Source organism: Ptychodera flava, chromosome 10 (genome assembly GCF_041260155.1).
Source record: "Ptychodera flava strain L36383 chromosome 10, AS_Pfla_20210202, whole genome shotgun sequence".
NCBI classification, from domain to species: Eukaryota; Metazoa; Hemichordata; class Enteropneusta; family Ptychoderidae; genus Ptychodera; species Ptychodera flava.
The window spans coordinates 29,470,163-29,494,799 of NC_091937.1; the positions used below are offsets into that span (position 1 = coordinate 29,470,163).

At 38.5% G+C, this 24,637-nt stretch overlaps 1 protein-coding gene across 1 annotated transcript; it reads left to right on the forward strand.

Annotated features, from left to right (window-relative positions):
* Positions 1-6,178: 6,178 nt before the first annotated feature.
* Positions 6,179-16,433, forward strand: LOC139142431 (BMP-binding endothelial regulator protein-like). The gene is made up of 6 exons (XM_070712361.1): positions 6,179-6,274; positions 6,586-6,604; positions 7,587-7,856; positions 11,153-11,403; positions 13,009-13,303; positions 16,267-16,433. Exons 1-5 carry the CDS (start codon positions 6,197-6,199, stop codon positions 13,300-13,302), a joined length of 912 nt encoding a protein of 303 aa, XP_070568462.1. The 5' UTR covers positions 6,179-6,196; the 3' UTR covers position 13,303; positions 16,267-16,433.
* Positions 16,434-24,637: the final 8,204 nt, after the last annotated feature.

The following is a 24,637-nucleotide window of genomic DNA, read 5'->3' on the forward strand; positions in this document are numbered from 1 at the left end:
GGCTTTTGCACCTTATTTTCTTCTTTTCTGTTCTCCCAAGCAGTCTTGGCGTCCTCTAGCTCTCTATACCACGGTAAAATCGCAACTCATGTGTAAATATCGTGTTTGACAGAAAACATAAAAACACAATTTATTCCCGAGGTCAATGTACACATATTACACGGGTAAATGTTGTGTTTAATAAAACAAACAAACAAGCAACCGTTGAGAAATAGGGCAAAATTCATTGAGAGTTGGTGGTTAGTTTAATTTTATTTAGAACCCTATACTGTGTCAAGTAGGGCAGTATTATACATGAAACATTTAACTTGTAATATTTCCCCCTTGTCTTGGCCTGCAGGGTTTAAAAATGTTTAAAGGTATACCTTGTTCAAATTAAGCCGTTGCTGCCATGGAAAGGGGAGATCCAGCTAATCGTATATTGTATGGGGTCACACCAGGTCACACAAAAGATAATGCACCACTACATGGTCATAATTTTACTTTAGTTAAACAATCAGAAATAATTTGGAAACATCTTCATTATTCTTCCTGGAATGAGGCAAAGAAATCAAAATAAATTATTATAAAATGAATAATAATACGTCGTTAATTGTAAATTTTTAAAATAAAAAGTACCAGTGAATTATGTTTTAAATAAAAAAATCTGTGCGCTACTGTTACTGCTTGTGATAAATAATGGGATTACTTTTAATTGAATTTGGAAACAAATTGAAATTTTAAAACGCAAATAGGTTACTATGGAAAGACAGGGAGGTAAACATGGATATCATATTTTGTCTTTCTAACCCAAATTATTCCTTTGGTATAATATTTTACTCCTGAATGGTTGCCATGGAAATATCTCACATAAAATGAGTGTGATTTTTTTCGGTGTGCTAACCAGAAAAACCCTTATGGTCAATTTTTTACATCAATCATTAGTTCTTAATATGAATTAGGTAAAAAGTAACATTTTCAATCCCAAAATAGTTACCATGACAACTTGAAACATTAAAATAAGTCTGGTTTTCGTGTTTTCTGAATCGAACTCCCCACTAGATAATTTTCATATCAATCAAAGTAACTTTTAATGGGATATTAGAAAAACTGAAATTTTCAACCCCTAAAGTGGTTACCTTGGAAACATGGGGCAGTGAAATCGATATCGTATTTGGTCTTTTCGACCCAAAATACCCTACTGGTGAAATTTTCACGGAAATTTAAACTATTGTTATTTACGTTATCATTTCTATATAATACTTATATTAATTATTATTACTTTTATTTACATCAGTCATTCAGTATATTGACAAATTAAACTAGCTAAGAATTCCCACAACCAAAATAATGGCAATGCTGTTCAGAACTGAACTTAGCAAGTTCCTGATTTTTTTCATATTCGTGGATGGTATTATTGATTTCTTTAGCGATGGGTTCGATAGATTAAGACCTTTTCCGGTTATCCCACAGCATCGCTGTGACTGTATCAAACATCTTGTGAGTTCTGAAAACGACAAAAGCATACTGATTTTGTGGTGTACAACGGTTTGTTATACAATAATGATGTAAACGTGCAATGCCAAAAAATGTCTCTGTGTGCATTTTTCATCTATCTGCGACGAAAGTGTAGGTTAGGGTGTAACCTGCCATGGTGTTCTATGTATAGGATAAAGCCCGAGTACGAGGGCTCTTCTGGTATATAAAGTCCAACCCAACGATAAAATGTCGAGGCCGCAGGCCGAGACATTTTATCGTAGGGTTAGACTTTATATACCAGAAGAGCCCTCGTACTCGGGTTTATCCGACTTAAAAACTATCGCCCCTAACTGATATATTTTCGTTTTCAATGTGTTTACGTCAACCGTCCCCTTTGTCAATGTAACATTTTTAGGATGTGAATTAAAACTTTTATTTGTGAAATAGCCTTCCAATGTAATGGAACATCCTATAAATGCCCTAGGGCACATTAGTTTATGTTTGTACCACCGCAGATTTTGTGTTGCAGCTGGTTTCCGCTGTGTTACCAAATTTGAATATTAGGGAAAAAACGTACCAGATATCTACAGAATATGACATGTTCACTTTTGATTGGACAGTACTTTACTACGGCGCTGCCATTCGTTTTTTGGAATTTGGTGACCAAGGCTTTACGAGTAAATAAAACACTCTGAATTGAGCACTCTGATTGGTCAATCAACAGTAGATAGTTTTTAAAAGTAACATATCCTGCTTTTACCCTAGGGCTAGAGGTTCTATGAGTGACGTACGCGTTGTATACCCTAGCGCGCACTGCATCATGGAAACGGTAAACGAACTATAGAAGTAATGCTAATGGTTTTATCGGCACACCAATTGGCAAAATCTTGTTCATCGCTTCTAGCTAGCTAATATATTACACTCAAATGAGGCTGATTCGATCAAACTTTATACAAAAGGGGATCAAAAAACTTAGGGAGACGTTTTAACAGCACCTATAGATATAGAATGGCCTTTTGAACTTGTACAATCGGGCATATCAAATAGTTTTTTATCATCATTTTGATCCTGATCAGTTAGAGATCTTGAAATGGCAGGAAGTAGGAACTCTGCTTCATATCTGGATAAGCTGCTCAAGACTGATACGAATGGACTACACACTTACTTCTCGCAGTAATACAAGGGAGTTGGCTTTAATGTTGAGTCTATAAATTATCCGTACCATTCAGGTAATATCTCCGCAGCGCCAGCTGATGGTGTGCAAATATGCAGGGCTTGTTATTCTTTTTAAGCTTTCAAATGAGAGACTGGAAGATTTTATAATAAGATACAGTGCATTAGCATCCGTAAGACAGAGATGTGCCAAAAGTAGATTGATAAGATCTCTCAAAACGTGCTACGTTAGATATCGGGAAATTGTGAAAAAGTATGACTATTCTGTCACTCATCAATTGAGTGACACTATTCCGAACTATGACTTAAATTAAGTGGCATCACTCAAGAATTTATCAACTTAGGACCTACCCTGAGGGATTAAACATGCCCGCAGGGTACACTTAGCCATTCCTGACACCAAGTACCACAAGCTACATTGCGATTTGAAAAATATGCTCCCACAAAAAATGTGTGCCCCTTCTCCTCTCTCTGTATTTGCTCAGGCCAAGCCAACTGACGTGTTTATTTTAGGGTAAGCAAGAACAACAAAACCATAAAATATGAAAATTAAGAATACAGCAGCTGACTTGGCAAGCTGTGTCCGTCACATCTTGTACTTCGATTTATATCAGTCATATATAATCAGTATATCGACAAATTATACAACATAGGAGACTAGCTAGGAATTCCCACAACCTAAATAATGGCAATACTGTTCAGAACTGAACTTAGCAAGTTCCTGATTTTGTTTTTTCATATTCGTTGATGGCATTGTTAATTTCTTTAGCGATGGGTTCGATAGATTAAGACCTTTTCCCGGTTATCCCACAATGCATCGCTGTGGCTGTATCAAACATCGTGTAAGTACTGAAAACGACAAAAGCATACTGATTTTGCATTGTACAACGGTTTGTTATACAAGAATGACATAAATGTGCAATGCCAAAAAAATGCCCCTGCGTACATTTTTCATCCATCGGCAACGAAAATGTAGGTCAGGTTGTAACCTTCCATAGTGTTCTATGAGTAACATATCCTGCTTTTACCCTAGGGCTAAAGGTTCTATGAGTGACGTACGCTTTGTATACCCTAGCGCGCACTGCATCATGGAACCGGTTAACGAACAATAGAAGTAATACTAATGGTTCTGTCGGCACATCAATTGGCAAAATCTTGTCCATCCCTTCTAGCTCGCTAACATGTTACACCCAAATGAGGCTGATTCTATCAAACTCTATACAAAAGGGGTCAATGACTTAGGGAGACGTTTTAACATCACCTATTAAACACCTATTGCCTGGTCATGAGGGCTATAGCGCCAGTCTATTACCCCGAGGGGCCATGTGTTACCAGAAACACATCGCTATTCCCCGAGGCCGTAGGCCGAGGGGTATAGCGATGTGTTTCTGGTAACACACGGCCACGAGGGGTAATAGACGAGCGCTATAGCCCGAATAAAGACCAGGCTACAGGTGTTTTATAACACACCACATGCTCATGTTGTATTGTTATATAGTTTTTAATTTTAATGTGTTTTGATATTTTGCACCGAAACAATCCATTGTGACAAGTTTACTTGGCGATGTTTCGACAGCGGTTTCAGTTTTATGTGGTATCACTTTCTTTCAAAAAATATTCGAAGCATACCTAGCGACATCCATAGTTGCACTTTAATCTTTTCCGTCGATGAGCTGTTCAAGTTCCTACGCTGTTGGAATGTTGGAAAACGTTGGAAAATCTGTTTTAGAGAATGTGTCGTCACCTATCCCGGACGCACATCACGTTCTAGTCACCCACCATTGTTGCAAAGCTGCAGACGACACTACGGTCATGTGACCGGGCACTTTTCCAAATTTGGTCACAACTATTTCCCTTGGGAAATAGCTTTTCAAAAAATACCCTCTGCCTATACTTTTGTCGATCTGATTTGGACCAGACGTATCTTTTTCCTCGTCACGTGACGTATTCTGGCGAATCGCGACACGGAATGAGCATGTGGCGTGTTATAAAGATATATAATGGTCTTTTGAACTAGGACAATCGGGCATATCTAATAGTGTTTTTTCATCATTTTCATCCTGATCAGTTAGAGATCTTGAAATGGCAGAGAGTACGAAACTCTGCTTCATATCTGCGTAAGTTGCTCAAGACTGATACGTATGGACTACAGTCTTACTTCTCACATTAATATAAGAGGGGTGGCTTTCATGCTGAGTCTAAATTATCCTTACCATTCAGATAATTTTTCCCCGCAGCGCCAGCTGATGGCGTGCAAATATGTAGGTCTTATTATTCTTTGTGAGCTTTCAAATGACAGAGTGGAAGATTTCATAATAAGATACAATGCATCAGCATCCGAATGACGGATGTGCCGAAAGTAGATTGATAAGATCTTTCAAAACGTGCTACGTTTAATAGATATCGAGAAATTGTGAAAAAAGTGTGACAATTCTGTCACTCATCATTTGAGTGACACTATTCCGAACTATGACTTACATCAAGTGACATCACTCACGAATTCATCAACTTAGGACCTACCCCGAGGGATGTAAACATGCACGCAGGATACGCTTACCAGTTCTTGACACCAAGTACCACCAACTACATTGCGATTTGAAAAATATGCTCCCACAAAAATGTGTTCCCCTTCTCCTTACCTTCCACATAAAAACTGTCTGGTGACCCTCTTCTGATAATGAGGGCTCCCCACAGTCCTCGAAAAGCTTTCCTTCTCCACTAACAAACCGTGCAAACAACTTAAGTCTACTACCTACGTGATTGCTTGTTAATATTTGTTTTCACATTTTCCATGATAAAAAAACTGTCCAAGTTCATTGACGATGAAATCTGCCCGCCTGTTCTTCCGCTACCCGTTGACGCAAGGAGCAATTTAGAGTACCTGCCAACCTCCTCCTAAAAATCTCGTGAATATTCTTTTCCGAGCAGCGTTTTTAGGCTGCCGTGTTTTTAGCTGTACGGTTGACAAAATGGGGAGATTGGTAATTCACTGGAGAACTGGAAATTTTTATTTATTGGTAACCTTTTATTGTTCAGAAAAATCATGGCATGCGATTTTGATCAAAATGACATAACGGATGTGTTCACAATTTCTGGTATCTTTTCAAACATCCAAGCCGTCTGAAATGCAAATAAGAAAATTCATGTGCAGAATACCTATGCGCGTGCACATGTATACATACCCTCGAGAAAAACGTTTTTCTCGAGCATAAACATTGCTTCTTTGTAGCGTTGACAGCATTACAAATCCAATAGTCCAAATATACAAGGTAACGAGTAAAATGTCTAGGTCCTATTGCCAAAAATACTTACAATGTAGGGAAGGGCCATTTTGAACAACAAATTAAATCAATGAGTGATGGTACCAGCTGTCCGGAGCGGGTCAGTTTGCAAAACAACTTCGGTGATTGACAGCAACACTAAAAACACTAAACTAAGTTAATCCACTGCAAGCTTGTGTAAATACATAAGTGAGCGTGGTAGTTTTGTTTACATTGGCATTCCGAAAAACCTGTTACAGGCTTGTCCGCTACAAAGCAATAAGAAGCCCGCATCCCTATGTGTTATGATATTGTCATCGGTTGAACCAGCCCTGAAGATGAAGGTTTTTGGCCTGTCCCTGTTGGTAATCGCGTTTGTTGCGGTGCGTAATGTTGCGTTTGGGTTTTCTCGATAACGATACTTCGCGGCGATGATATCGATTATCGTTACTTTGAAATGCCGAGGGTAGAATTGATTTGTAGAAGTAAAAATTCTGTTCAACTAATGTTGGGAATTACACAACGGGTAAAGTTGTGAGCGCATGTATGCTGTATTACTTAAGTGGACAGATACCTTTACGTTTTGTAAATTTAAACGTGTTCATGATATGTTGCGTTAATGAGTCACTTGAGAACAAAATTGATATTGAATTCAAAGAAGTTTATGGCTGACTTGTTTTTACTTTCTTCGCAGGTTGAGAAGGCTCACGCAGGTACGGTAATGATAAGTAATAACGGCGAGATTTTCCACTTTGTAATTTTGACTTTCGGATCACAATGTACTGTGAAAAGGGTCACTTTTGATCGAATTCGGTGTTACCGGCCAACGATTTAAGATTATTTTCTCTTGATTGAACCACAGAAACATAAACAATTATTCAGGAAAGTTAAGCACAGACTCAAGAGTATTTTAATATTCGTTAACTCAAGTAATTTCATTTTTGACTATGAATCCTAAGATTTGGAAATGTTTGTTTCTCGACGTGCATATCAAATATGTCACATTTTGTTAAGGTGGAAATATACTCCACAAGCGTGAACTTAAGGAAAAACCCGCCTCCGTGACAGACATTCGGACTCTCAAACTTTTACAATTCTCTTCTGATATACCACTTGCGGGGTTCATTTTAAAGCTCTCGGTGTAAGAAAAATTTTCACCGGCTTAGTTTTTCGAAATTCGAAATTTTATTTTTCTCCGTAGAGTTAACACAGGGATGGTGGCCATTTTGAATTTTAAATATTGGTAAATTCTGGGTTATTTGTTTCTCTAGTACAAAATTAGCAAGGTGACCCCTGACTTTTATTCTTGATTTGAAAGAGAAAGATTCTCTGAGGAAATTTTGAGCAAAAAGCTTCAGTCTTTCACTTTCGAGGCGAAAATATGACGATATTTTTAAATGTGGTTATTGCAACAGGAAACAAAACATGAAAACTTTGTGAAACCGTATACTCTCTTTTCCTACTCGTAGATGCCTACTGGGGATATTGGGCTTCATTCTGGTTTACCATATATTTCCAAAACATTGCGGACTTGCTTTTTATTTATTTTTTTCTGCTTGGCCAATTCTTCTTATTTTGACCATTTTCAGCAACTCAATCGCCGAACTTCTAACAGTAGAAATAAGAGGTATAATTCTCCACACGAAAACTCGGTAAATGCTAATAGTTTGCACGATGATTTCTTCTCATTTCTAGTCATCAACATTAGTATCACCAACAAAAAGTGTCTATTGGTCTTGATATTCTCCCGGAGTCATGATATTGATACTACAAGAAACATACACTACCATGTCACCGGGCCGAAAATCGCCAACAAAGGCACCGCGGTGATGTCACCCCTTGTAAAAGAAGAAGAAGTGGAAATCGATTTTTCAACGTCGCACGTGGATTACGTAATATTAACAGTGACTGTGACAGTGAAAAATGAAACTGGGCAAACATTGCAAACCATGGAAAAAGAGATCAGTAAGTAATAAACACTTTCTTCTGAAACAGATACGCTAGCTGTTACCATAGACCCTCGAGCATTCTGTTACTAAGATCTAACGCGATTTTTCGTGTGACATATTTTACGCTACATTTTATTACTTAAATGATACTATTTCCGCAGGTTGTGCTTATGAGCACTGTAAGGGACGGACCATTAGATCTTGGAGGGGGGTGGTCAAAAACAGAAAAAAAAATTTCAGAGCAGAAAGTTAGGAAAAAAAATATTAAAACTAGTTTGCAAAATAATAAAAAAAATAAATAAGAAGACAAAGGCGTAAAAAAAAAATCTGCAAAAGTCTTTAAAATTTTGAATTTTTTTAGATTTTACCGACAGTAAGCAACTTTCTGTATTTTTAATACATCCTCCCGGCACATTTTTAATTTTAATTTATACATTTAGAGTGACTGTATCCCTTATACTGGAAGTTGTGATTATCTTATCTTTTCAGGACTTTTGTATTCTGATCACTTGAAATTATGAAATTATAGAGCCTGTTTTCTACTTGTTTCCTGCGTACAAACCAAGCAGGTACACTAGGTAAAACATTGAAACTATGGTATGGTTGTCAAGACAGAAAGTTGTATTTGCCTTTTAAGATCAAGGTAAACAGATGCAGGCCACATCAGTTTCATTTTTTTCACAGCATTTTATTACAATGATGAATGCAAGAATGGGTGAACAAGTAGAAACACGTCAATAATGATAAAACAACATATCAAGTCATTATGTATTATTTTGCTTTTAAAAGGCATTTTCAATTCTTTTTTTCTCAAAAAACAGCCTCAAATAACAACAGCAACACATGTTTTAACATTCAACAATGCACTACGTAGAATGCCACTATCCAACAAATCCCAACACAAAAACACATAAAAGGGTTGAACTTTGAAAGTTTTCTCGATAGCAAATACTGAAAAAATCTGCATGGTTAATCGTTTTTGTGTAGCAAATTTCAAAGAAATTGGACAAGCCCTTTCAGAGAATACAGATTTTTTGACCATGAATGGCATAAATTGCCCAAAAAGACAAATATTGAAATTTCAACACATCTATACACATCCAATCCATTTGGACATGCTGCTACAGAGAAATAGATGTTTTGATCAAAAAAGAGCAACAATTACTCTAAAAAACACAAATATGCAAATTTCACTATATTATTTAGCTTATTTTAGCTTCTCAGCTTGTCAAAATCAATCGTAAATCATGAGATATGCATGATGTTTGGTGGGGTGAATGTAGGCATTTCACCACGCAGTAGAAAGGGAAGCCAGGAAACCAAAATAGTCAATTTTCAAAACTATAGGAAGCTACTGAGGAGCAAGAAGACCATGTTTCAGAGGAAGATGTGTAATCCGAAAAAAATGCTCCCAAAGTGCCACCAAATAACACCATTTTTATCTCTATTTTTCAAAAGCTCCAACAGCAGGAGGGGGACACCCCCTCCTGACCACCCCCGCAAAAATACTCCCCAAGTGCCACCAAATAACACCATTTTAATCTCTATTTTTCAAAAGCTCCAACAGCAGCAGGGTGACACCCCTCTCCTGACCTCTTCCCAGTGACCGCTTGCGTGGCCGCTTGTGGTGCTTGGCACCACATGTTTGCCCTCTTTATCTTCAGACAGCGACGAACGAAAAAAAAATTATAAATCTGAAAATTTACTCTGAAAAAAAAATTTGCACAGCTAATCTCAATTGGAAAAAAAAATTCAGAAATTTACAATAGTAAAAAAAAAAATTTCACAATTTCATTGTGACCATCCCCCCTCCCAAGGTCTAATGGTCCATCCCTAAGTCGCTATCAATGCAGAATAATAATTAGCCTAAAATCCTTCTCTATCTATCATAGAGGGGCATTACAAACTGAAACACTTGCACGGCAAACGGAATTTACTGCGTTAAGAAGGAGCTGGTTTAGTTAATTGTTATTTGACATGCGAACATATGACGGTATTACTTGGGGTAAAGATTGCTATCAACTCAAGCCAATGATTACATTTCTTTCACACATATTAGGTCAGCAAGCGTTAAAACTCTAATCCATTTTCTTTTCCTGTAATGCGTTTATTCATAATACCTCCATCAACTAGGGATTTTTTCTTTCTTTATGACGTGTATCCTGTTACATGAGAGCAAGTGATATGCAGAATTCGCCTCATTACACGGAAATCGTTGAACGCAAGAGTTTTACAAGAGTTTTATTTTTGTTTTGAAATAGTCATAAAGACTTAAATCATAATGCGTATTGTTAGTATTGAAATAGACCAGTCATTTTACCTTGAGGCTCAATATGTAAAACAACTCTGTATAGATTGAAATTCCACCAGCTTTTCCGAATATTTGCATTTCGTTCCCGTTCGTGTCATATTTTGTTGGCACACATGTCAACACTTAAGCGTTCAAACCATGATTTCGGCCGTGCTTTTTTCACACTACCGAGCTTTCATTTAGGAGAAGGGCGGAAGGCGTTGAAGGTCAAGCACAGTTAGTTTCGTTTGCTTTTAGTGTGCTTTTGATTCTCATCTGTCCCTGGCAAGTTGCTATCGTTATATATATATATATATATATATATATATATATATATATATATATATATATATATATATATATATATATATATATATATATATATATATATATATGAAAATCAAAATAGCAGTGCGCGCATGGATATTTTATATCTATCGTCGAAGGGCTTCACTGGTCGGGTAACCATGAAAACCGGTCAAAACATCGTTCACTGGCCCGTTAACTCCCCGGATGTTCCTATTCAAATAAATGCACTTATTTGCACTCTCATCGAGGCATGTAATAAATATATATAAATAATTTGCTGAGATATATCCTGTGTTCTATTGACTCCCTCTAATACGGCGGCAAACCTAGCAAAAATGTTTTAATTTTCATCAGTCGCCGATGTACAATAGATGCAGTGTTTGCATCGGTCGTAGGGGTCCCTGGCAACCTTGGAGCAGAGTTCCGACGACTGCATCCCTTTAATATACGAATGCATTCACTTATGCAAACATAATGTAATGTTGTAGACATAATCCTAGGAAAGTTCCTCCCGTAAAATGTTTACTGGTCGTGTTCGAAGATCATAAGTTTGTTTGCCAACAGTTCAAAAATAAATTTGTATAATGACTTAGAGAAATGGCATTGAATCAGTGAAATGTCGCTTTAACTATCAACAGATCAAATCGATTTTTTTTTCTTCGTTAAGTCATTACATGTCAGCATACTGAAACAACAAATACGTCAATTTCCAGCCATGCCAAAGTGTGGTAATTTAACCCATGATCCACACATCACGACTTTCGACGGACGCCGCTACACCTACCAAGGGCTCTGCTGGCATACCCTTGTAAAGGACTGCTCGGGCAACACACCTCGTTTTGAAGTTTTGGGAAAGTTTGAACCACGTGACCCACTCGATCGAGAGGTCAGAAGCAGGACCACTGACTTGACTGTCATCATTGGTGGACAGGTCATCGAAATGGACAGGAACAATGATGTGAAGGTAAGGATATTGGCTTTATAGCGGGGCGTTATTAATGCTGCAGAGTGGCGACCTACGTGCCTTCTCATTACCATGGTGATCAACACATACTTTCCTACTGTTTTACATTAACCACAATCCAGCCAGACAGCCAAGGGTTCATTTCCATGTAATTATACACGGTTCTGTTTCAAATGTGACGGCCGTTACCGCGCAGTCATTCTGACAGTGTGAATTAGGCAGAAAACATGGTCACTTTCATCCCATCATTTCGGAAGGTTTTTCGGATTGTACATTGCTGATTGTTTTACGAGTCGAGGGTTAGTATACTTTAAAGGTATATTAAAGTGTTTTTCTGTGAAAATCTGTTAGGATTTTTCTGTCGTTTGCTAAAATAAGGAGGATATTATTTTCGATCTCGCTCGACCTCCTCAACTTTAGTTTTTAAACTTTAGTTTTTTTGAAGTCCGCTCGATGATCACAGAATATTTTGTGATTTATTTGAAAAACACGTATTTTTGGCGCTGAATAGTATGACCGGCTGTAGCACTGCGTGGCAGGGCTGTGTGACCGGATATATGCTCCGGTAACACACAGCCCTGTCACGCAGAGCTAGGCCGGCTGCCGAGTTCAGTGTTTCCGTACAGCAGAAACGCGGGAAATTCCAATGCTTTGGTATCGCCACATGCATGTTTTTGTGGCAAGCCTTCCGTTGGCAGCCAGCGGTAGAAATGGGCCTGGGACCTAAACTGAAAATTCAGCCACTATTTTTATCCGTTTTTGTAAAAAAATCCACAAGTTATAAATGGCGAAAATGGCTTATCTGGAATAAGCGACCGCAAAGCTAGCATATAATAAAAATCATGAGTGGACAATGCCATACCCATGGGAAAATGGTCCCTTCCATATCACATTATGCAAGCTCCAAGCTTGGCGCTTTTTTACATGATTCAAATTACATGGGCAACTTCCTGTAATATTTCTATCGGTTTTTGTAAAATATCTTGCGAGTTATAAATGGCGAAAATAGTTTTTCCTGGGTAAATGACCACAAATCTACAAAATATATAAAAATCATCCTTGGTGAACATCCCCTTTCAGGTAGTATGCGCCTCGAAAGTGGAAGACTCAAACTTTTTGTCTAAATTTTCCTGATTGAAACTTTCAACCATTCTTTTACCAAATCAACAATAAAAATCGGGGTCACCGTGCAAAGTTTGAAACTAGCGAAACAAGTTACCCAACATTTTGCAATATTTCAAATTCAAAATGGCAGCCATCCTCGTGTTAAACTATAAACGGGGTAATTAAATTTTGGATTTTCGAAAAACCAAGCCTCTGAAAGTATTCCTTTCTCTTATAGCTTTAAAATGAGTCCCCACAAAAGGTATGTCAGAAAATAATTGTTAAATTTGAGAGTCCGACTGTCTGTCCTCGAGTTCTATATTAACACAGTAGGCCTATCTTACTACACTTTTAGCACTGGGACATGCCTGTGGTTGGGGACATGTTTGAGATCTTAACATATGTGCCTGAGAGTTTCAACATATATCACTTTTTGCATAACAGCTCACAACAATATGTATGGGAGTTTATTCATTTGTGATCTTTCAACTTTTGTGTCAGGTAAATGGACGAAAAATGCCACCAGAATTTGAACTTTTAGAAGGGGATCTGCATATTGCTGTGGACAACACCAAAGAGCACTACACCGCCCTCAACATCAAGGACACCTTTGAATTCTCGTGGAATGGAGCGGAACACGCCTTCGATGCTGCCATTGAAAGAGACAATCAGGTACGGCTTTGTGGTCTCCTTGGAGATGCCGATGGTGACCCGACCAACGACCTGACCATGAGAAGTGGGTCCGTTACCAAGGATGTCGATGAATTCGGCAAAGCTGGAAAGTGGATAACTTAAGGTAACAGTTAAGGAGTTACGTTTCATTTCCCACAACGTTTTGTTATCTGTCTATCTATCTATCTATCTATCTATCTATCTATCTATCTATCTATCTATCTATCTATCTATCTATCTATCTATCTATCTATCTATCTATCTATCTATCTATCTATCTATCTATCTATCTATCTATCTATCTATCTATCTATCTATCTATCTATCTATCTATCTATCTATCTATCTATCTATCTATCTATCTATCTATCTATCTCTCTCTGTCTATCTATCTACCTATCTATTTACTATTTATCTGTCTATCTATCTATCTATCTATCTATCTATCTATCTATCTATCTATCTATCTATCTATCTATCTATCTATCTATTTATTTATCTATCTATCTATCTATCTATCTATCTATCTATCTATCTATCTATTTATCTGTCTGTCTGTCTATCTATCTATCTATCTATCTATCTATCTATCTATCTATCTATCTATCTATCTATCTATCTATCTATCTATCTATCTATCTATCTATCTATCTATTTATCTATCTATCTATCTATCTATCTATCTATCTATCTATCTATCTATTTATCTGTCTGTCTGTCTATCTATCTATCTATCTATCTATCTATCTATCTATCTATCTATCTATCTATCTATTTATCTATCGATCTATCTATCTATCTATCGAGAGAGAGGAGAGAGAGAGAGAGAGAGAGAGAGAGAGAGAGAGAGAGAGAGAGATTGGTAGCTGTATGTTTAGCTGATTATTTAAGGTAGAGCGTGCCTCGGTGACAGATATTCTGGTTTACCGTTTGTGTAGGCTCAATTTGAAGCTGGTGATTACTGAAAGTCTTCATTGTCTTATATTTTGAAAATCAAAACGATATTTTGATTTTCCTTGGTAATTTTTTTCTTGTATCAGATATTGCACAGCTATCCCTAAACACTTATTCTTTAATTTGAAAGGGGATGGGCGTGACTGAAGTTCCCAGGGGAAAATCAGCAAAAGATTAAGTCGTTTAATTACAAGACGAGCACTACCTTGAAGTACACATGATTGTATGTGATACGTATTTCTATATCCACTTTAAGGTAGAACGCGCCTCGGGGACAGATATTTGGACTCTCAAACTTTTACAATTCTTTTCTGATCTACCACTTGTGGGAGTTCATTTTAAAGCTCTTGGTGAAAGAAAAGTTTTCACCGGCTTAGTTTTTCGAAAATCGAAAATTTGTATTTTCCTCCATAGAGTAAACACGGGGATGGCGGCCATTTTGAATTTCAAATATCGGTAAATCTTGAGTAATTTGTTTCTCTAGTTCCAAAATTTGCAAGGTGACCCCGATTTCATTCTCGATTTTGAAAGAGAATGACTGAAAGATTCCTTGAGGAAAGTTAGAGCAAAAGTTTAAGTCTTTCACTTTCGAGGTGCAAACTACCTTAAGGTCATTCTCCTCTCTCTTCTCTCTCTCTCTCTCTCTCTCTCTCTCTCTCTCTCTCTCTCTCTCTCTCTCTCTCTCTCTCTCTCTCTCTCTCTCAATAGTCGTTATCTGTCATTCTGCCGGTGTGTTAGAGGAATAACATAAATTCAAGTATACTTAATACTTCTGGATTGCTGCTGATTGTCTGGGCTGGGAATGCGATATTGTATACCCGGGGTGGCAGTCCCCGGATTGGTGGGTACCTATGCGCGTTACCAAATTCACGGAAAAGGGGTGTTTTTCTGCAGTCATCTCGGAGATTCTAGGTCCGTGAAATCGAGAAAAAGGGGTACTTTTTCAGAGTAACCTCCGAGATTAGGGGTAGTCCTTTCATAATCTCCCTAGGACACTAAATCTGGTCTAGTCTCACTCACAAAGAAAATGAAAAACAGTACCGTACGTTTGTATCTACTTATGACGTATACATGCCCATCACTTATGGTCCATCCCCCCCCCCCCCCCATAGGATAAGGAAGATGATTGTGTATGAATGTGACTAAAATCAGGTGAGGACAAACATTTGTGATGTATGTACATGTAGGCCCTATACAAAGTCAACCTCCAGGGTCAACCCTGGAAGTCAACATACTAACCTCCTAGATTTCGAAAATAAGGGTATGTTTTTTACAGCCAATTTCTCCAGATTTGCCACAAATAGGGGTGTTTTTCCTCAGAAATATTCTAGGAAAGGGGTACTTTTCAAACTTGGGTAACAAGCATGGGTACCCACCAACCCGGGGACTGCCACCGCCGGGATTGTATATAAGTGTCGATACGGTTCCATGGAAATGGCTTCGTTGAAATGAATTTATACGAACATACACGTGTAAACGTCGAATTTGGGAGTTGCTATCAAGGTCGGAAACTAAGTGTTCTGGCTTATTAGCAATTTACATATTTTCTGATTTGGTTATCTGACTTGATTCGTAGATTGCTGTAAAACTTTGTCAAATAATCATTGTCTCAGATGCGAGATGCGAGTACTGGTATATAAAATCTTTTCAGCTGCAGTGTCACTCACCGCAGTAAAGTGTCGTTATCCTTCCGTGACATACAGAGAGTGTAGATCTAAAACTATCAACAAACCCAATGAGTAAAATCTGATCACGATCAAAGAAACGGAAGTTGCCTATGTCCGTGGCTATTTACGCCACAATATTTCATTATATTACTCGGGGACCATGCATAGAAAAAACAAGTGCATAGTAAACAAAAGTCATCGCTTTTAACCTCTTCTGCTTAACGAAAGTTTAGCTGTACGATTCCGAAGACAGACACACAATCGCAACTTCCGTCAATCACGATGACTAAAATAGATTGTTGGCAGTTAATATGTTTCCAGGTTTTCGAACAACATACTTTCCTTGAAGAATTTGCGCACAATGATTAAATGGAGCAAAACAGAATGGCTCATAAAGAGTAAATTTATGTCCGACATTCAATGCTTGAACTGTTAAAAACATTTACAACTTATTTCATTTTTTCAGGTGCGATTAAGACTAGAATGGTATCTACAACGAGCGATTGGCTTTTCCCAATGACGAAATCACAGTATTCGCCGATAAAACCATGAAGAGGACGAGTAGGTTGGGCATGTTTGTAGAAATGCCTGATTGCATGCATATTTGGGGTCTTTGATTAGTGGGATAACAGTTTAAGTAAAGAAGCAACATTTGTTAAAGCTTCGTTAGCTGTTTTACCAATACGACCATGGTATTTAAACTGCTCATGCAAATCATTCTTGTATTTCATGAGTTTTCATGGCCGATAACAAATTCAGCTCACGCCCTTAAAATTGATATTTTGCTCATCACTGGTCAGCGGTTTTAACTCAGAACACTTATTTGTTTTCATCTGTTGGTTGTTGTAAAATTTTGATCGTCAGTCTATATATTTAACCTTTCTGCATTCTGTTATCAGCATCTTCATTATGACAAACTCGTCTGGGTAGCATTTGGAATTCAAAGAAAATGTATCTGACAAATTAATGGAATAAAGTAAACTAAATCTTCAAAATCTGAAAATGATCACGTTGTGACATTTGTGTTGTCATGGCTTTGTGGAGAAATGGACAATATAGTTGTAATCAGTAGTCATTCCTATTGTCGTACAGTTTGCGCAAAATGCGCAGTTAGTGACGGACATCGATGACATCTGCCGCTTCATCTTGTCTCAAGTCGTCATATAGATAGCAATTTGCTGGTAATAGAAAAATATTCTTGAAAACGGATGCAAATTGCTATAAAGTGCAAATTGGCTTAATACATATCGAACACAATTGCTGCGGTCAATTATCCGGGACACAGGACACTTTTCTTGGTCCAAGAGGAGCATACTATAAGGAGAATTGTGATGAAGGAAAAGTTTAACCACAGACAAATAGAAAGACAGACTAGCAACGTGGCATGCCTTTTGTTCCATGGTCGTCTCGGTAGACTATGGCCTTTTCATATTAAAATGAGCTTCACAGGTGTTAAATTTTTTGGAGACTTTGTTCGTGGTTGATAATTGCACGAGATAATGCGAAAAGTACGATGAGATGGCATCGTGCTGCCAGTCGCGTAGCAACCATACTTACTTTGTGAGCTCTCAGGGCAGAAACACTGCTTCACGCCAATCAAAACATAACACGCCAGCAGTTTCATAAACACGTCCTTCCATGACCAACTTTTAAAATACGATATGACTGACCGTAAACCATTGAGTAAAACCAGACAGTATCGATAAAAGACTTTCAAATTTGGTTCAAACACACTCATTATATATTCATAAAAATGTGAGAGGAATTTTTAAAATGGTAAAACTCACTTTCCCGAAGCTCAAAACTTTCCCGTTTTCGCCAGCACACCAATTCCGCTCGGCACCACACGACAACAACAACACAAACTTTGCCGAACATACTTTCGCTTAAAAATTGGCGAAAATCCGGAAATTACCGAAGGATGCATGGTCGGCACTCTTCGGAAAAGAGAGGCGAGAGCAACCTGAGGCGAGGCAAACATGGAGGGCTTACGTAAGCACTTCACATCTTAAACAATACCCGTTGCTAGTCTGTCTTTCTATTTGTCTGTGGTTTAACACAAAAAGTACTTTCTATGACCCTTAAGATACACATGGTAATCATACCGAAATAAACACGTGTTACTGAAGCTGTCTGCAGCCGATGAAAATACGTTTGTACGGTGACAAAATGTTTGGTCACCTTCCATGCCTACATATTTTTAGCCCTCCTCGCCCGATATTAACCTTTCTTTCATCACGGGTTGCGGTGTCATATTTTTACAGTACGTCAGTATTTAAAGTTCGAAGTGATTTGCGACTGTGAATGACAATTCAAAGAGTAACACAAATATTACTTGACTTATTTTGCACGACATACAAAAATCACCGGGCCAAGAGTCTTTGATAGCCATCTTACAAATACTGCTGATATATTCTTGCGCCAAAGTTATTATGGAATTTGGGGAGGGATAAATTTGAATTATCCAAATATTCGCAGATTGAAATTAAACATGCTATAAATAATGATCTAATTTCAAACAAAAATCACACGTGATTGAAATCCAGGAATTTTACACCATCGGTTATGAAGCATTAATAATGGTCTCACTTGAGACACGACAGAAATCCAATAAGACAAAAAATTGACCTTTTTAAGCTAACAAGTCTCTAGTGCTTAATAAGCTCAGAATCCCCGTAAATTATATATTTTCGGAAAGCCTAAATATAGGGAAACATTTTGATGACCATAGTGCCACCATTGTTTGCATAACTATCACGTGACTGGTAATTTGCATAACCTTTCAAAAATCGTTTTTCCGTATGTTTTGTTTCAATGTTTTGAGATGTGTGGCTGAAATTTGTGTGAGTAAAAGCTGTTCTAAGGATCTTCCAAAGTGTGTCTCATAATTTTTTTAAACTTTCTAAAACATTTTTTATGCCAGAAAAACTTCCAGAGCGGTGATTTTTACCCTAGTTGATTTCTTTAATATTGTGCTCCAAAAAAACTAAGCAAGATATAAAAAATCTGAGACACACTTTGAAAGAGCGTTGTGACAGCTTGAATTCCAGAAAGTTTGAGTCAGATATTTTGAATTATTGAGACAAAACATAGGCAGAAAACCGATTTTTGAAAGGTTATGCAAATTACCTGTCACGTGATAGTTATGTAAACAATGTGACACTGTGTTTACCAAAATGTTTCCTTATATCTGGGTTTTCAGAAAGTGTATAATTTACGGCGATTCTGAGCTTATTAACCACCAGAGAATTGTTAGATTAAAAGGTCAATTCTTGTCTTGGATCTTTAAGGCGATACCGAAGGATTCAAAGCGCGCGTTGGTTGCTATCGCTTGCAACTTTCCAAACGTGCACTTTTGCACGTGCAAAATCCTACCGTTCCGTTGTTTTCTATGGATTTTCGACTCCAGATATTTTGAAAACAAAATCTTTCAACTCTGTCAATTGTAAATCAATTTAGCTGACTTTTGGTAGGATTATTTAAGTCATACATGAGAATATAGATAAGCATGCGTTTCTAAAAATTCCGGACAGTTTATGAGATATCGCCATAAAACCCTTTCAAAATTTCACATAACGACAGAGTAGATATTTTCCTGTTCAAAAATCGTTTGTACCTAAACAGATAACCTAATCCATGCTAGGGGATCTAAACAGGTATCTCATGTGTTACACTCTGAAATTTCGGAAAATTTGGTGCAAATTTGTAGGAGCTGAAACGTTTTAAAGTAGAGCTATGAAAATTTGTATATGTGTGACGTCACTGACCAATCGCCCGACAAACCTGCGTCTTTTGGAATCGTATGGTTCTGTAAATCGTTATTATGCAAAGAAAACCATGAAATCTTTGCATTTTGATTGATTTTGAAAAATTACCCTTAGCAACTGTTGCTTAGCAAATGTAATCCTTCGGTATCGCCTTTGGCGATAGAAAATAACGCCAACTGCATCCATTGTAAGCGCTCTCCTTTGCAACAATTGAATCAAATACGACGTCAACTGTTCTCAGTTAGAGAACACAGTCAGTGAAGGAAATACCAATCGTTGCAACGCTCCGTAAACATTGTACCGAGAAAAAACCTATCGTTAACGTTCTGTGCAGTTCATCGACGAAATTTATCGAACGAGAATGTTTGTACTGAATGCAGGTGGCGTCATTTTCAATTGCCAGAAACGTTTTTCTTATCACCCTAGCGCGTTGTAATTCCAAGCTATTTTGAAAGTCACCATGGGACTGTTGCACACGCCGTTTTAGGCAAATATCTTTGTATTTTGTAAAACCCGTTTTCTGTTTCAGAATTAGTCACATTGCTTTCAAACTTCCTGTGATGGCTTCCGGGATATCAAACTTCGATGGATAAATCTTTGTATGTGATTTTAGTAGAATCGTCATTCCCATATTGGCAAAAGGGGTTTTTCTCCATTTATTAAGCATTTGAGATGTAGGTAGCCAAGGAACACCTTCTCTTTTAACTGAATAGAGGTAAAAGTTTAGTGTTTCAATTTCGGTGCCATTCTTCCCATATTTGCTGAAAGCGGTTTTTGGATTTTTGATTTCAGTTCAGTTAAAGGGACATTATTTGTATCTTTTGACCTTATATTGTTGCAAACGAGAAGTTGATAATGTTGTTCGACTTATTGAAAGATGTCTAAAGAACGGTCGACCATAGACAACTTCCATCCCGTTTGCGTACACTGTATAGAAAAACCTTGGATCAGGGGTTAATGGTGGGCTACCGTTGACCTGCGATCAGACCACACTGCTAACTGCTATCTAGGCCGCTGTAAGCATCCGCGTGTAAAAAAATAAACCACACGAAGTGAAAGTCGAGAGCGCAGTGTAGCAGTTTCGGGATTCCCTATTACCGATGCCGTTTGCTCAGTTACATTTTGACGGTCAGTTTTTCATGGAGATCTTGACGGCCAATCCTGCTCTTAGATACACCATTCTTTGCTGCTACAGAGCACATTTTTGTGATGGGCATTTCAAATGCCTACAAGCTGCAAGAAGCCGACGACAAGGCCCGGTGACAAGACCTATAATTGCTGATTTTTTTCGTCTCGTTTTTACCTCCATATGTAGACTTGCCCAAGCCTGTGGGCATAGAAATGTCAAAACAGAGGAAAATGAAGGGATAAACTTCAGTAGACAGTCAAATTATTGTCGAGGTGATCGCGAAATTGAAGCATACAACAGAGGGGCCTCTACTGTCAGTGACTGAAGCTGCTTTGGCGACTGACACGTACATCATGTACATTGTTGGGTGAAAGCTAGCTCTGCGTGCAGGGCTGTGCCAAATCGCTGGCAGCACCTCGGTTGCGGCGCGCAGTTTCTCCACAAAAAATGACCCATTTTTAATCCCAACTCGCACTGAGTTTCGTTTTCAAGCACACCCGCCTCGCCTGGGTACACGATCAGCCCTGCGTACAGGTCTTTGTGTTCCCGGCCTTATACGGCGTGGAGGCCGTATAACGCCAGGAACACACACCTGTACGCAGGGCTAGGTACACGATGTGCTCAGCTATGCAAAACTCACTTTGGGAGTGGGACGAAGGCCGTAAGCGACGTATAGGGTCTAGGCAGCTGTCATTGCGGTGTACTCACTTTTGGTTCGAAATGTGATTCAACTGATACAAATAATTACACGATGCATTGAGAATAACAACATTCAAACAGATCTTGTTTGTCGAGAGGTGACTCCAATCGTGAGCAGTATCAATCGACAGTACAGTACCCGCTCGGCGCGGTGTCAAGATGTCACTGATGCTACACCGTGCACTGTTCTGTCCGAGTGCGACGTTTCCAAGTTCAACAAGCGATCATTTCGTGTTTGTAAAACAACCAACGTAATGGCAAGAAAATGCCCTAAAAATCTTAAAAGTTGCCGAAGATTTGCTAACGATCAAATGCACAGAAAATGCATTACTCTGTACCTGTTTCACTATCACCACAGCAATCTGACATCGTTTTAGTTTTACCATTGACCCAATTTGCGTTTATGGTCTTTATTTGTTTCACAGTCCGTGTCATCGATACTAAAATCAAACTTACAAGCAAATGCCCTGTTTATTTCACTATTTGACAGTAGTTTGTGAGACGTGCATTTGTTTATGCGACGTGAGCTCATCGATATGCATTGTGCTGAAGTTAGTGTGTAGGTGACGGCCGCTCAGCGTTCTAGCTGTACTTTGATAGTTGACGTATGCGTAGTAATATTGGTCATGTGCTGGGGTTCAATCATGGCGGTTGGTTCAAATCGCGCGGACGCCCTTACAAACATTGAACCTTGCCGTAAAGAGCAAGAAGGTGGTTTTACATATCCTTGAAGCCGTCCATAGTCACAATTTAGGTCTCCTATTGATTTGACCGGGGATTTCAGTCATCGAAAAAATGGAAAAAAAATCAAAAGATACAAATAATGTCCCTTTAATGACTAATCATCTTGTTGGAAAATTGGCTCAATTACGGTACAATTTATATTTGTAATTTTTGAGATCATAGCATTGGTCCTTGATTAAGTAGTAAATACCACCAGTGTGGTTTCGTAATACTAGTAGGGTTTTCTCTTGTTTCCGGTTCATAATGAAGAATTGCGTCGAGAGAGAGAGAGAGAGAGAGAGAGAGAGAGAGAGAGAGAGAGAGAGAGAGAGAGAGAGAGAGAGAGAGAGAGAGAGAGAGAGAGAAGAGAGAGAGAGAGAGAGAGAGACAGACAGACAGACAGACAGACAGACAGACAGACAGACAGACAGAGGGGGAGACAGACAGACAGAGACAGACAGACAGACAGACAGACAGAGACAGACAGACAGACAGACAGACAGACAGACAGACAGACAGACAGACAGACAGACAGACAGACAGACGGAGACTAATATGCCGTTCATACACAGGCATTGAAACGTCTCTGAAACGGTTCTGGGCCAATACTGACACAGAAAGTTATGTGTGGACACTCCGAAGTGGTTCTGAAGCGTTTCAGATTTGAGACGGTTTAGTCGGCCCGACCAGAGCCGTTGTAGGGATTAACTCTATCCGCAAATCGCTGTGTGGACAGACTGAGCCGCTTCAGAAGCGTTTCAAACGCCCTCACGCGACAGGTATTTGTAACATAAAACAAACAACAACCAATATACAATATTCACTTTCGCCATGGCTGCCGAACACAGTACTACATCTCGCGGTATACTGGTCCGACGAAGAGATAAGCTTGCTACCAAAACCCTATCAATTCGACCAGAAAAAATTCATTACGATTTGAAAAACGTCGAATTAATAGGAAATTAAAACTGCCGAAATAATTTAGTGGTCGAATTTAATTTGGAACGACGAGGATGAAATTTAAGCGAGACATGTTTGCCATGTTGAGACTGCTTCAAACATGGACTGTGAAATTTTTGAGGTCGACAAATTTCGTAACAAAAAAACCTCAAACGCACGTTGGTGTCACATCAAAATCAAAGTGGCCGCGATTACAGACGGAACAATCTGTGAGACTGCCACCGCCGCTCGACGGACGACACGTAAGTTGACATCGTGTGCCAGCCCTTGGAAATATATTGTAACTCCTTGACAGGCAGATATAGTCTTATAGCGTTTGATGCATTGAAAGTTTGTAAAAATCATAAAAAATGACATCACCGATCATAAGAAACGTGGTGTTGAAGATAATAATTTTTAAGAGAAGACTATGACGACCATATTTCTGTAAGTATTATCTAACTTTAGAAAACCAACATCTGAAGATTTACTTCAACCAACACTTTTGGATTTGTTGTACTCTTTATTATAAGATTAGTCAAATTTCTGGAAAGTAGGTGTACATTTTCGATGTCTGTGTATCGTCTACACCGAAGTCATATCCGAAAGAGTATAATCAGTTCGCGACAGCGTAAACCTCTCTCTCCCTCTCTCTCTCCGGCATTTCAATGTTTTATATTGTCGACATTTATATATCAGTCTGAAGTTTCAGGTCACTGCTCATTGCAAGTAGTTGATGTCAATTTTTCCGGTATCGGGCATGGTCTCTATCGTCACTCTAATTGTTAGTGTTTTCCTGTTATATTCCATATCAAACTCAAAACACAACGTGAACAACGCTGATAATATATTGCATCTTTCGTATCGAAAACCGGTAAAGTTCGTAACTGGTGACATGTCACGGCCTGGAGAAAGTTCATCACCATCGATCGAATGTCCGTGGCGCTTTTGCTTCCAAATAGACATATTGAAATGCACAGGGAACTTCGCGGTATGGTAATTATATGAATTTTACCGTGAAGAAAGTCTGTGACTTTAAACTGGCCGTACAACCAACAATAAACATGGCGGAGCAATGATACCGATTTCAGAGACTTCGATTTTTTTTTCATTGCGACCTCGACCGCTGGTGAGAGCGAGTCGTCTATTTTTTTCCCACTGGCTATTTGGCTTTGAATTTTCAATTGCCATCATGTGCTAAGTTAAAGCTAAAAACAAGACGGGCGTTCTCTGTAAATCAATAAGCCTTTTGAATATGAAAAAGTCGGACATCTGAATCTCAACACGCAGCTTAAAAGTTGTTCTCCGAATCAGGACAGGGACATCGGCCCGGGACATCGGTGAGGCCGGATTTCACGTAGTAGCTATGGAAACCGACGGCTCGTTCGTTGTAAGAAACCATGCGATGTACGATTCCTTGGGACGTGAAATTTCGCCGTATCGCCTCTACAGACTACACCGTCTATTACCTAACCATGCTATTAAACAATCACACGATAGTTCAGTAACATATATCTTCATTAATCTACCGATCATCCACCGTCGAACACTTCGAAAACAATGGTCGAAGTCACGGATTC

Coding starts and splice junctions, on each gene's coding strand:
- LOC139142431 (XM_070712361.1), top strand. CDS start 6,197: ATGATATTGTCATCGGTTGAACCAGCCCTGAAGATGAAGGTTTTTGGC. Junction 7,857..11,152: donor AACCATGGAAAAAGAGATCA/GTAAGTAATAAA, acceptor GTCAATTTCCAG/CCATGCCAAAGTGTGGTAAT. Junction 11,404..13,008: donor ACAGGAACAATGATGTGAAG/GTAAGGATATTG, acceptor CTTTTGTGTCAG/GTAAATGGACGAAAAATGCC.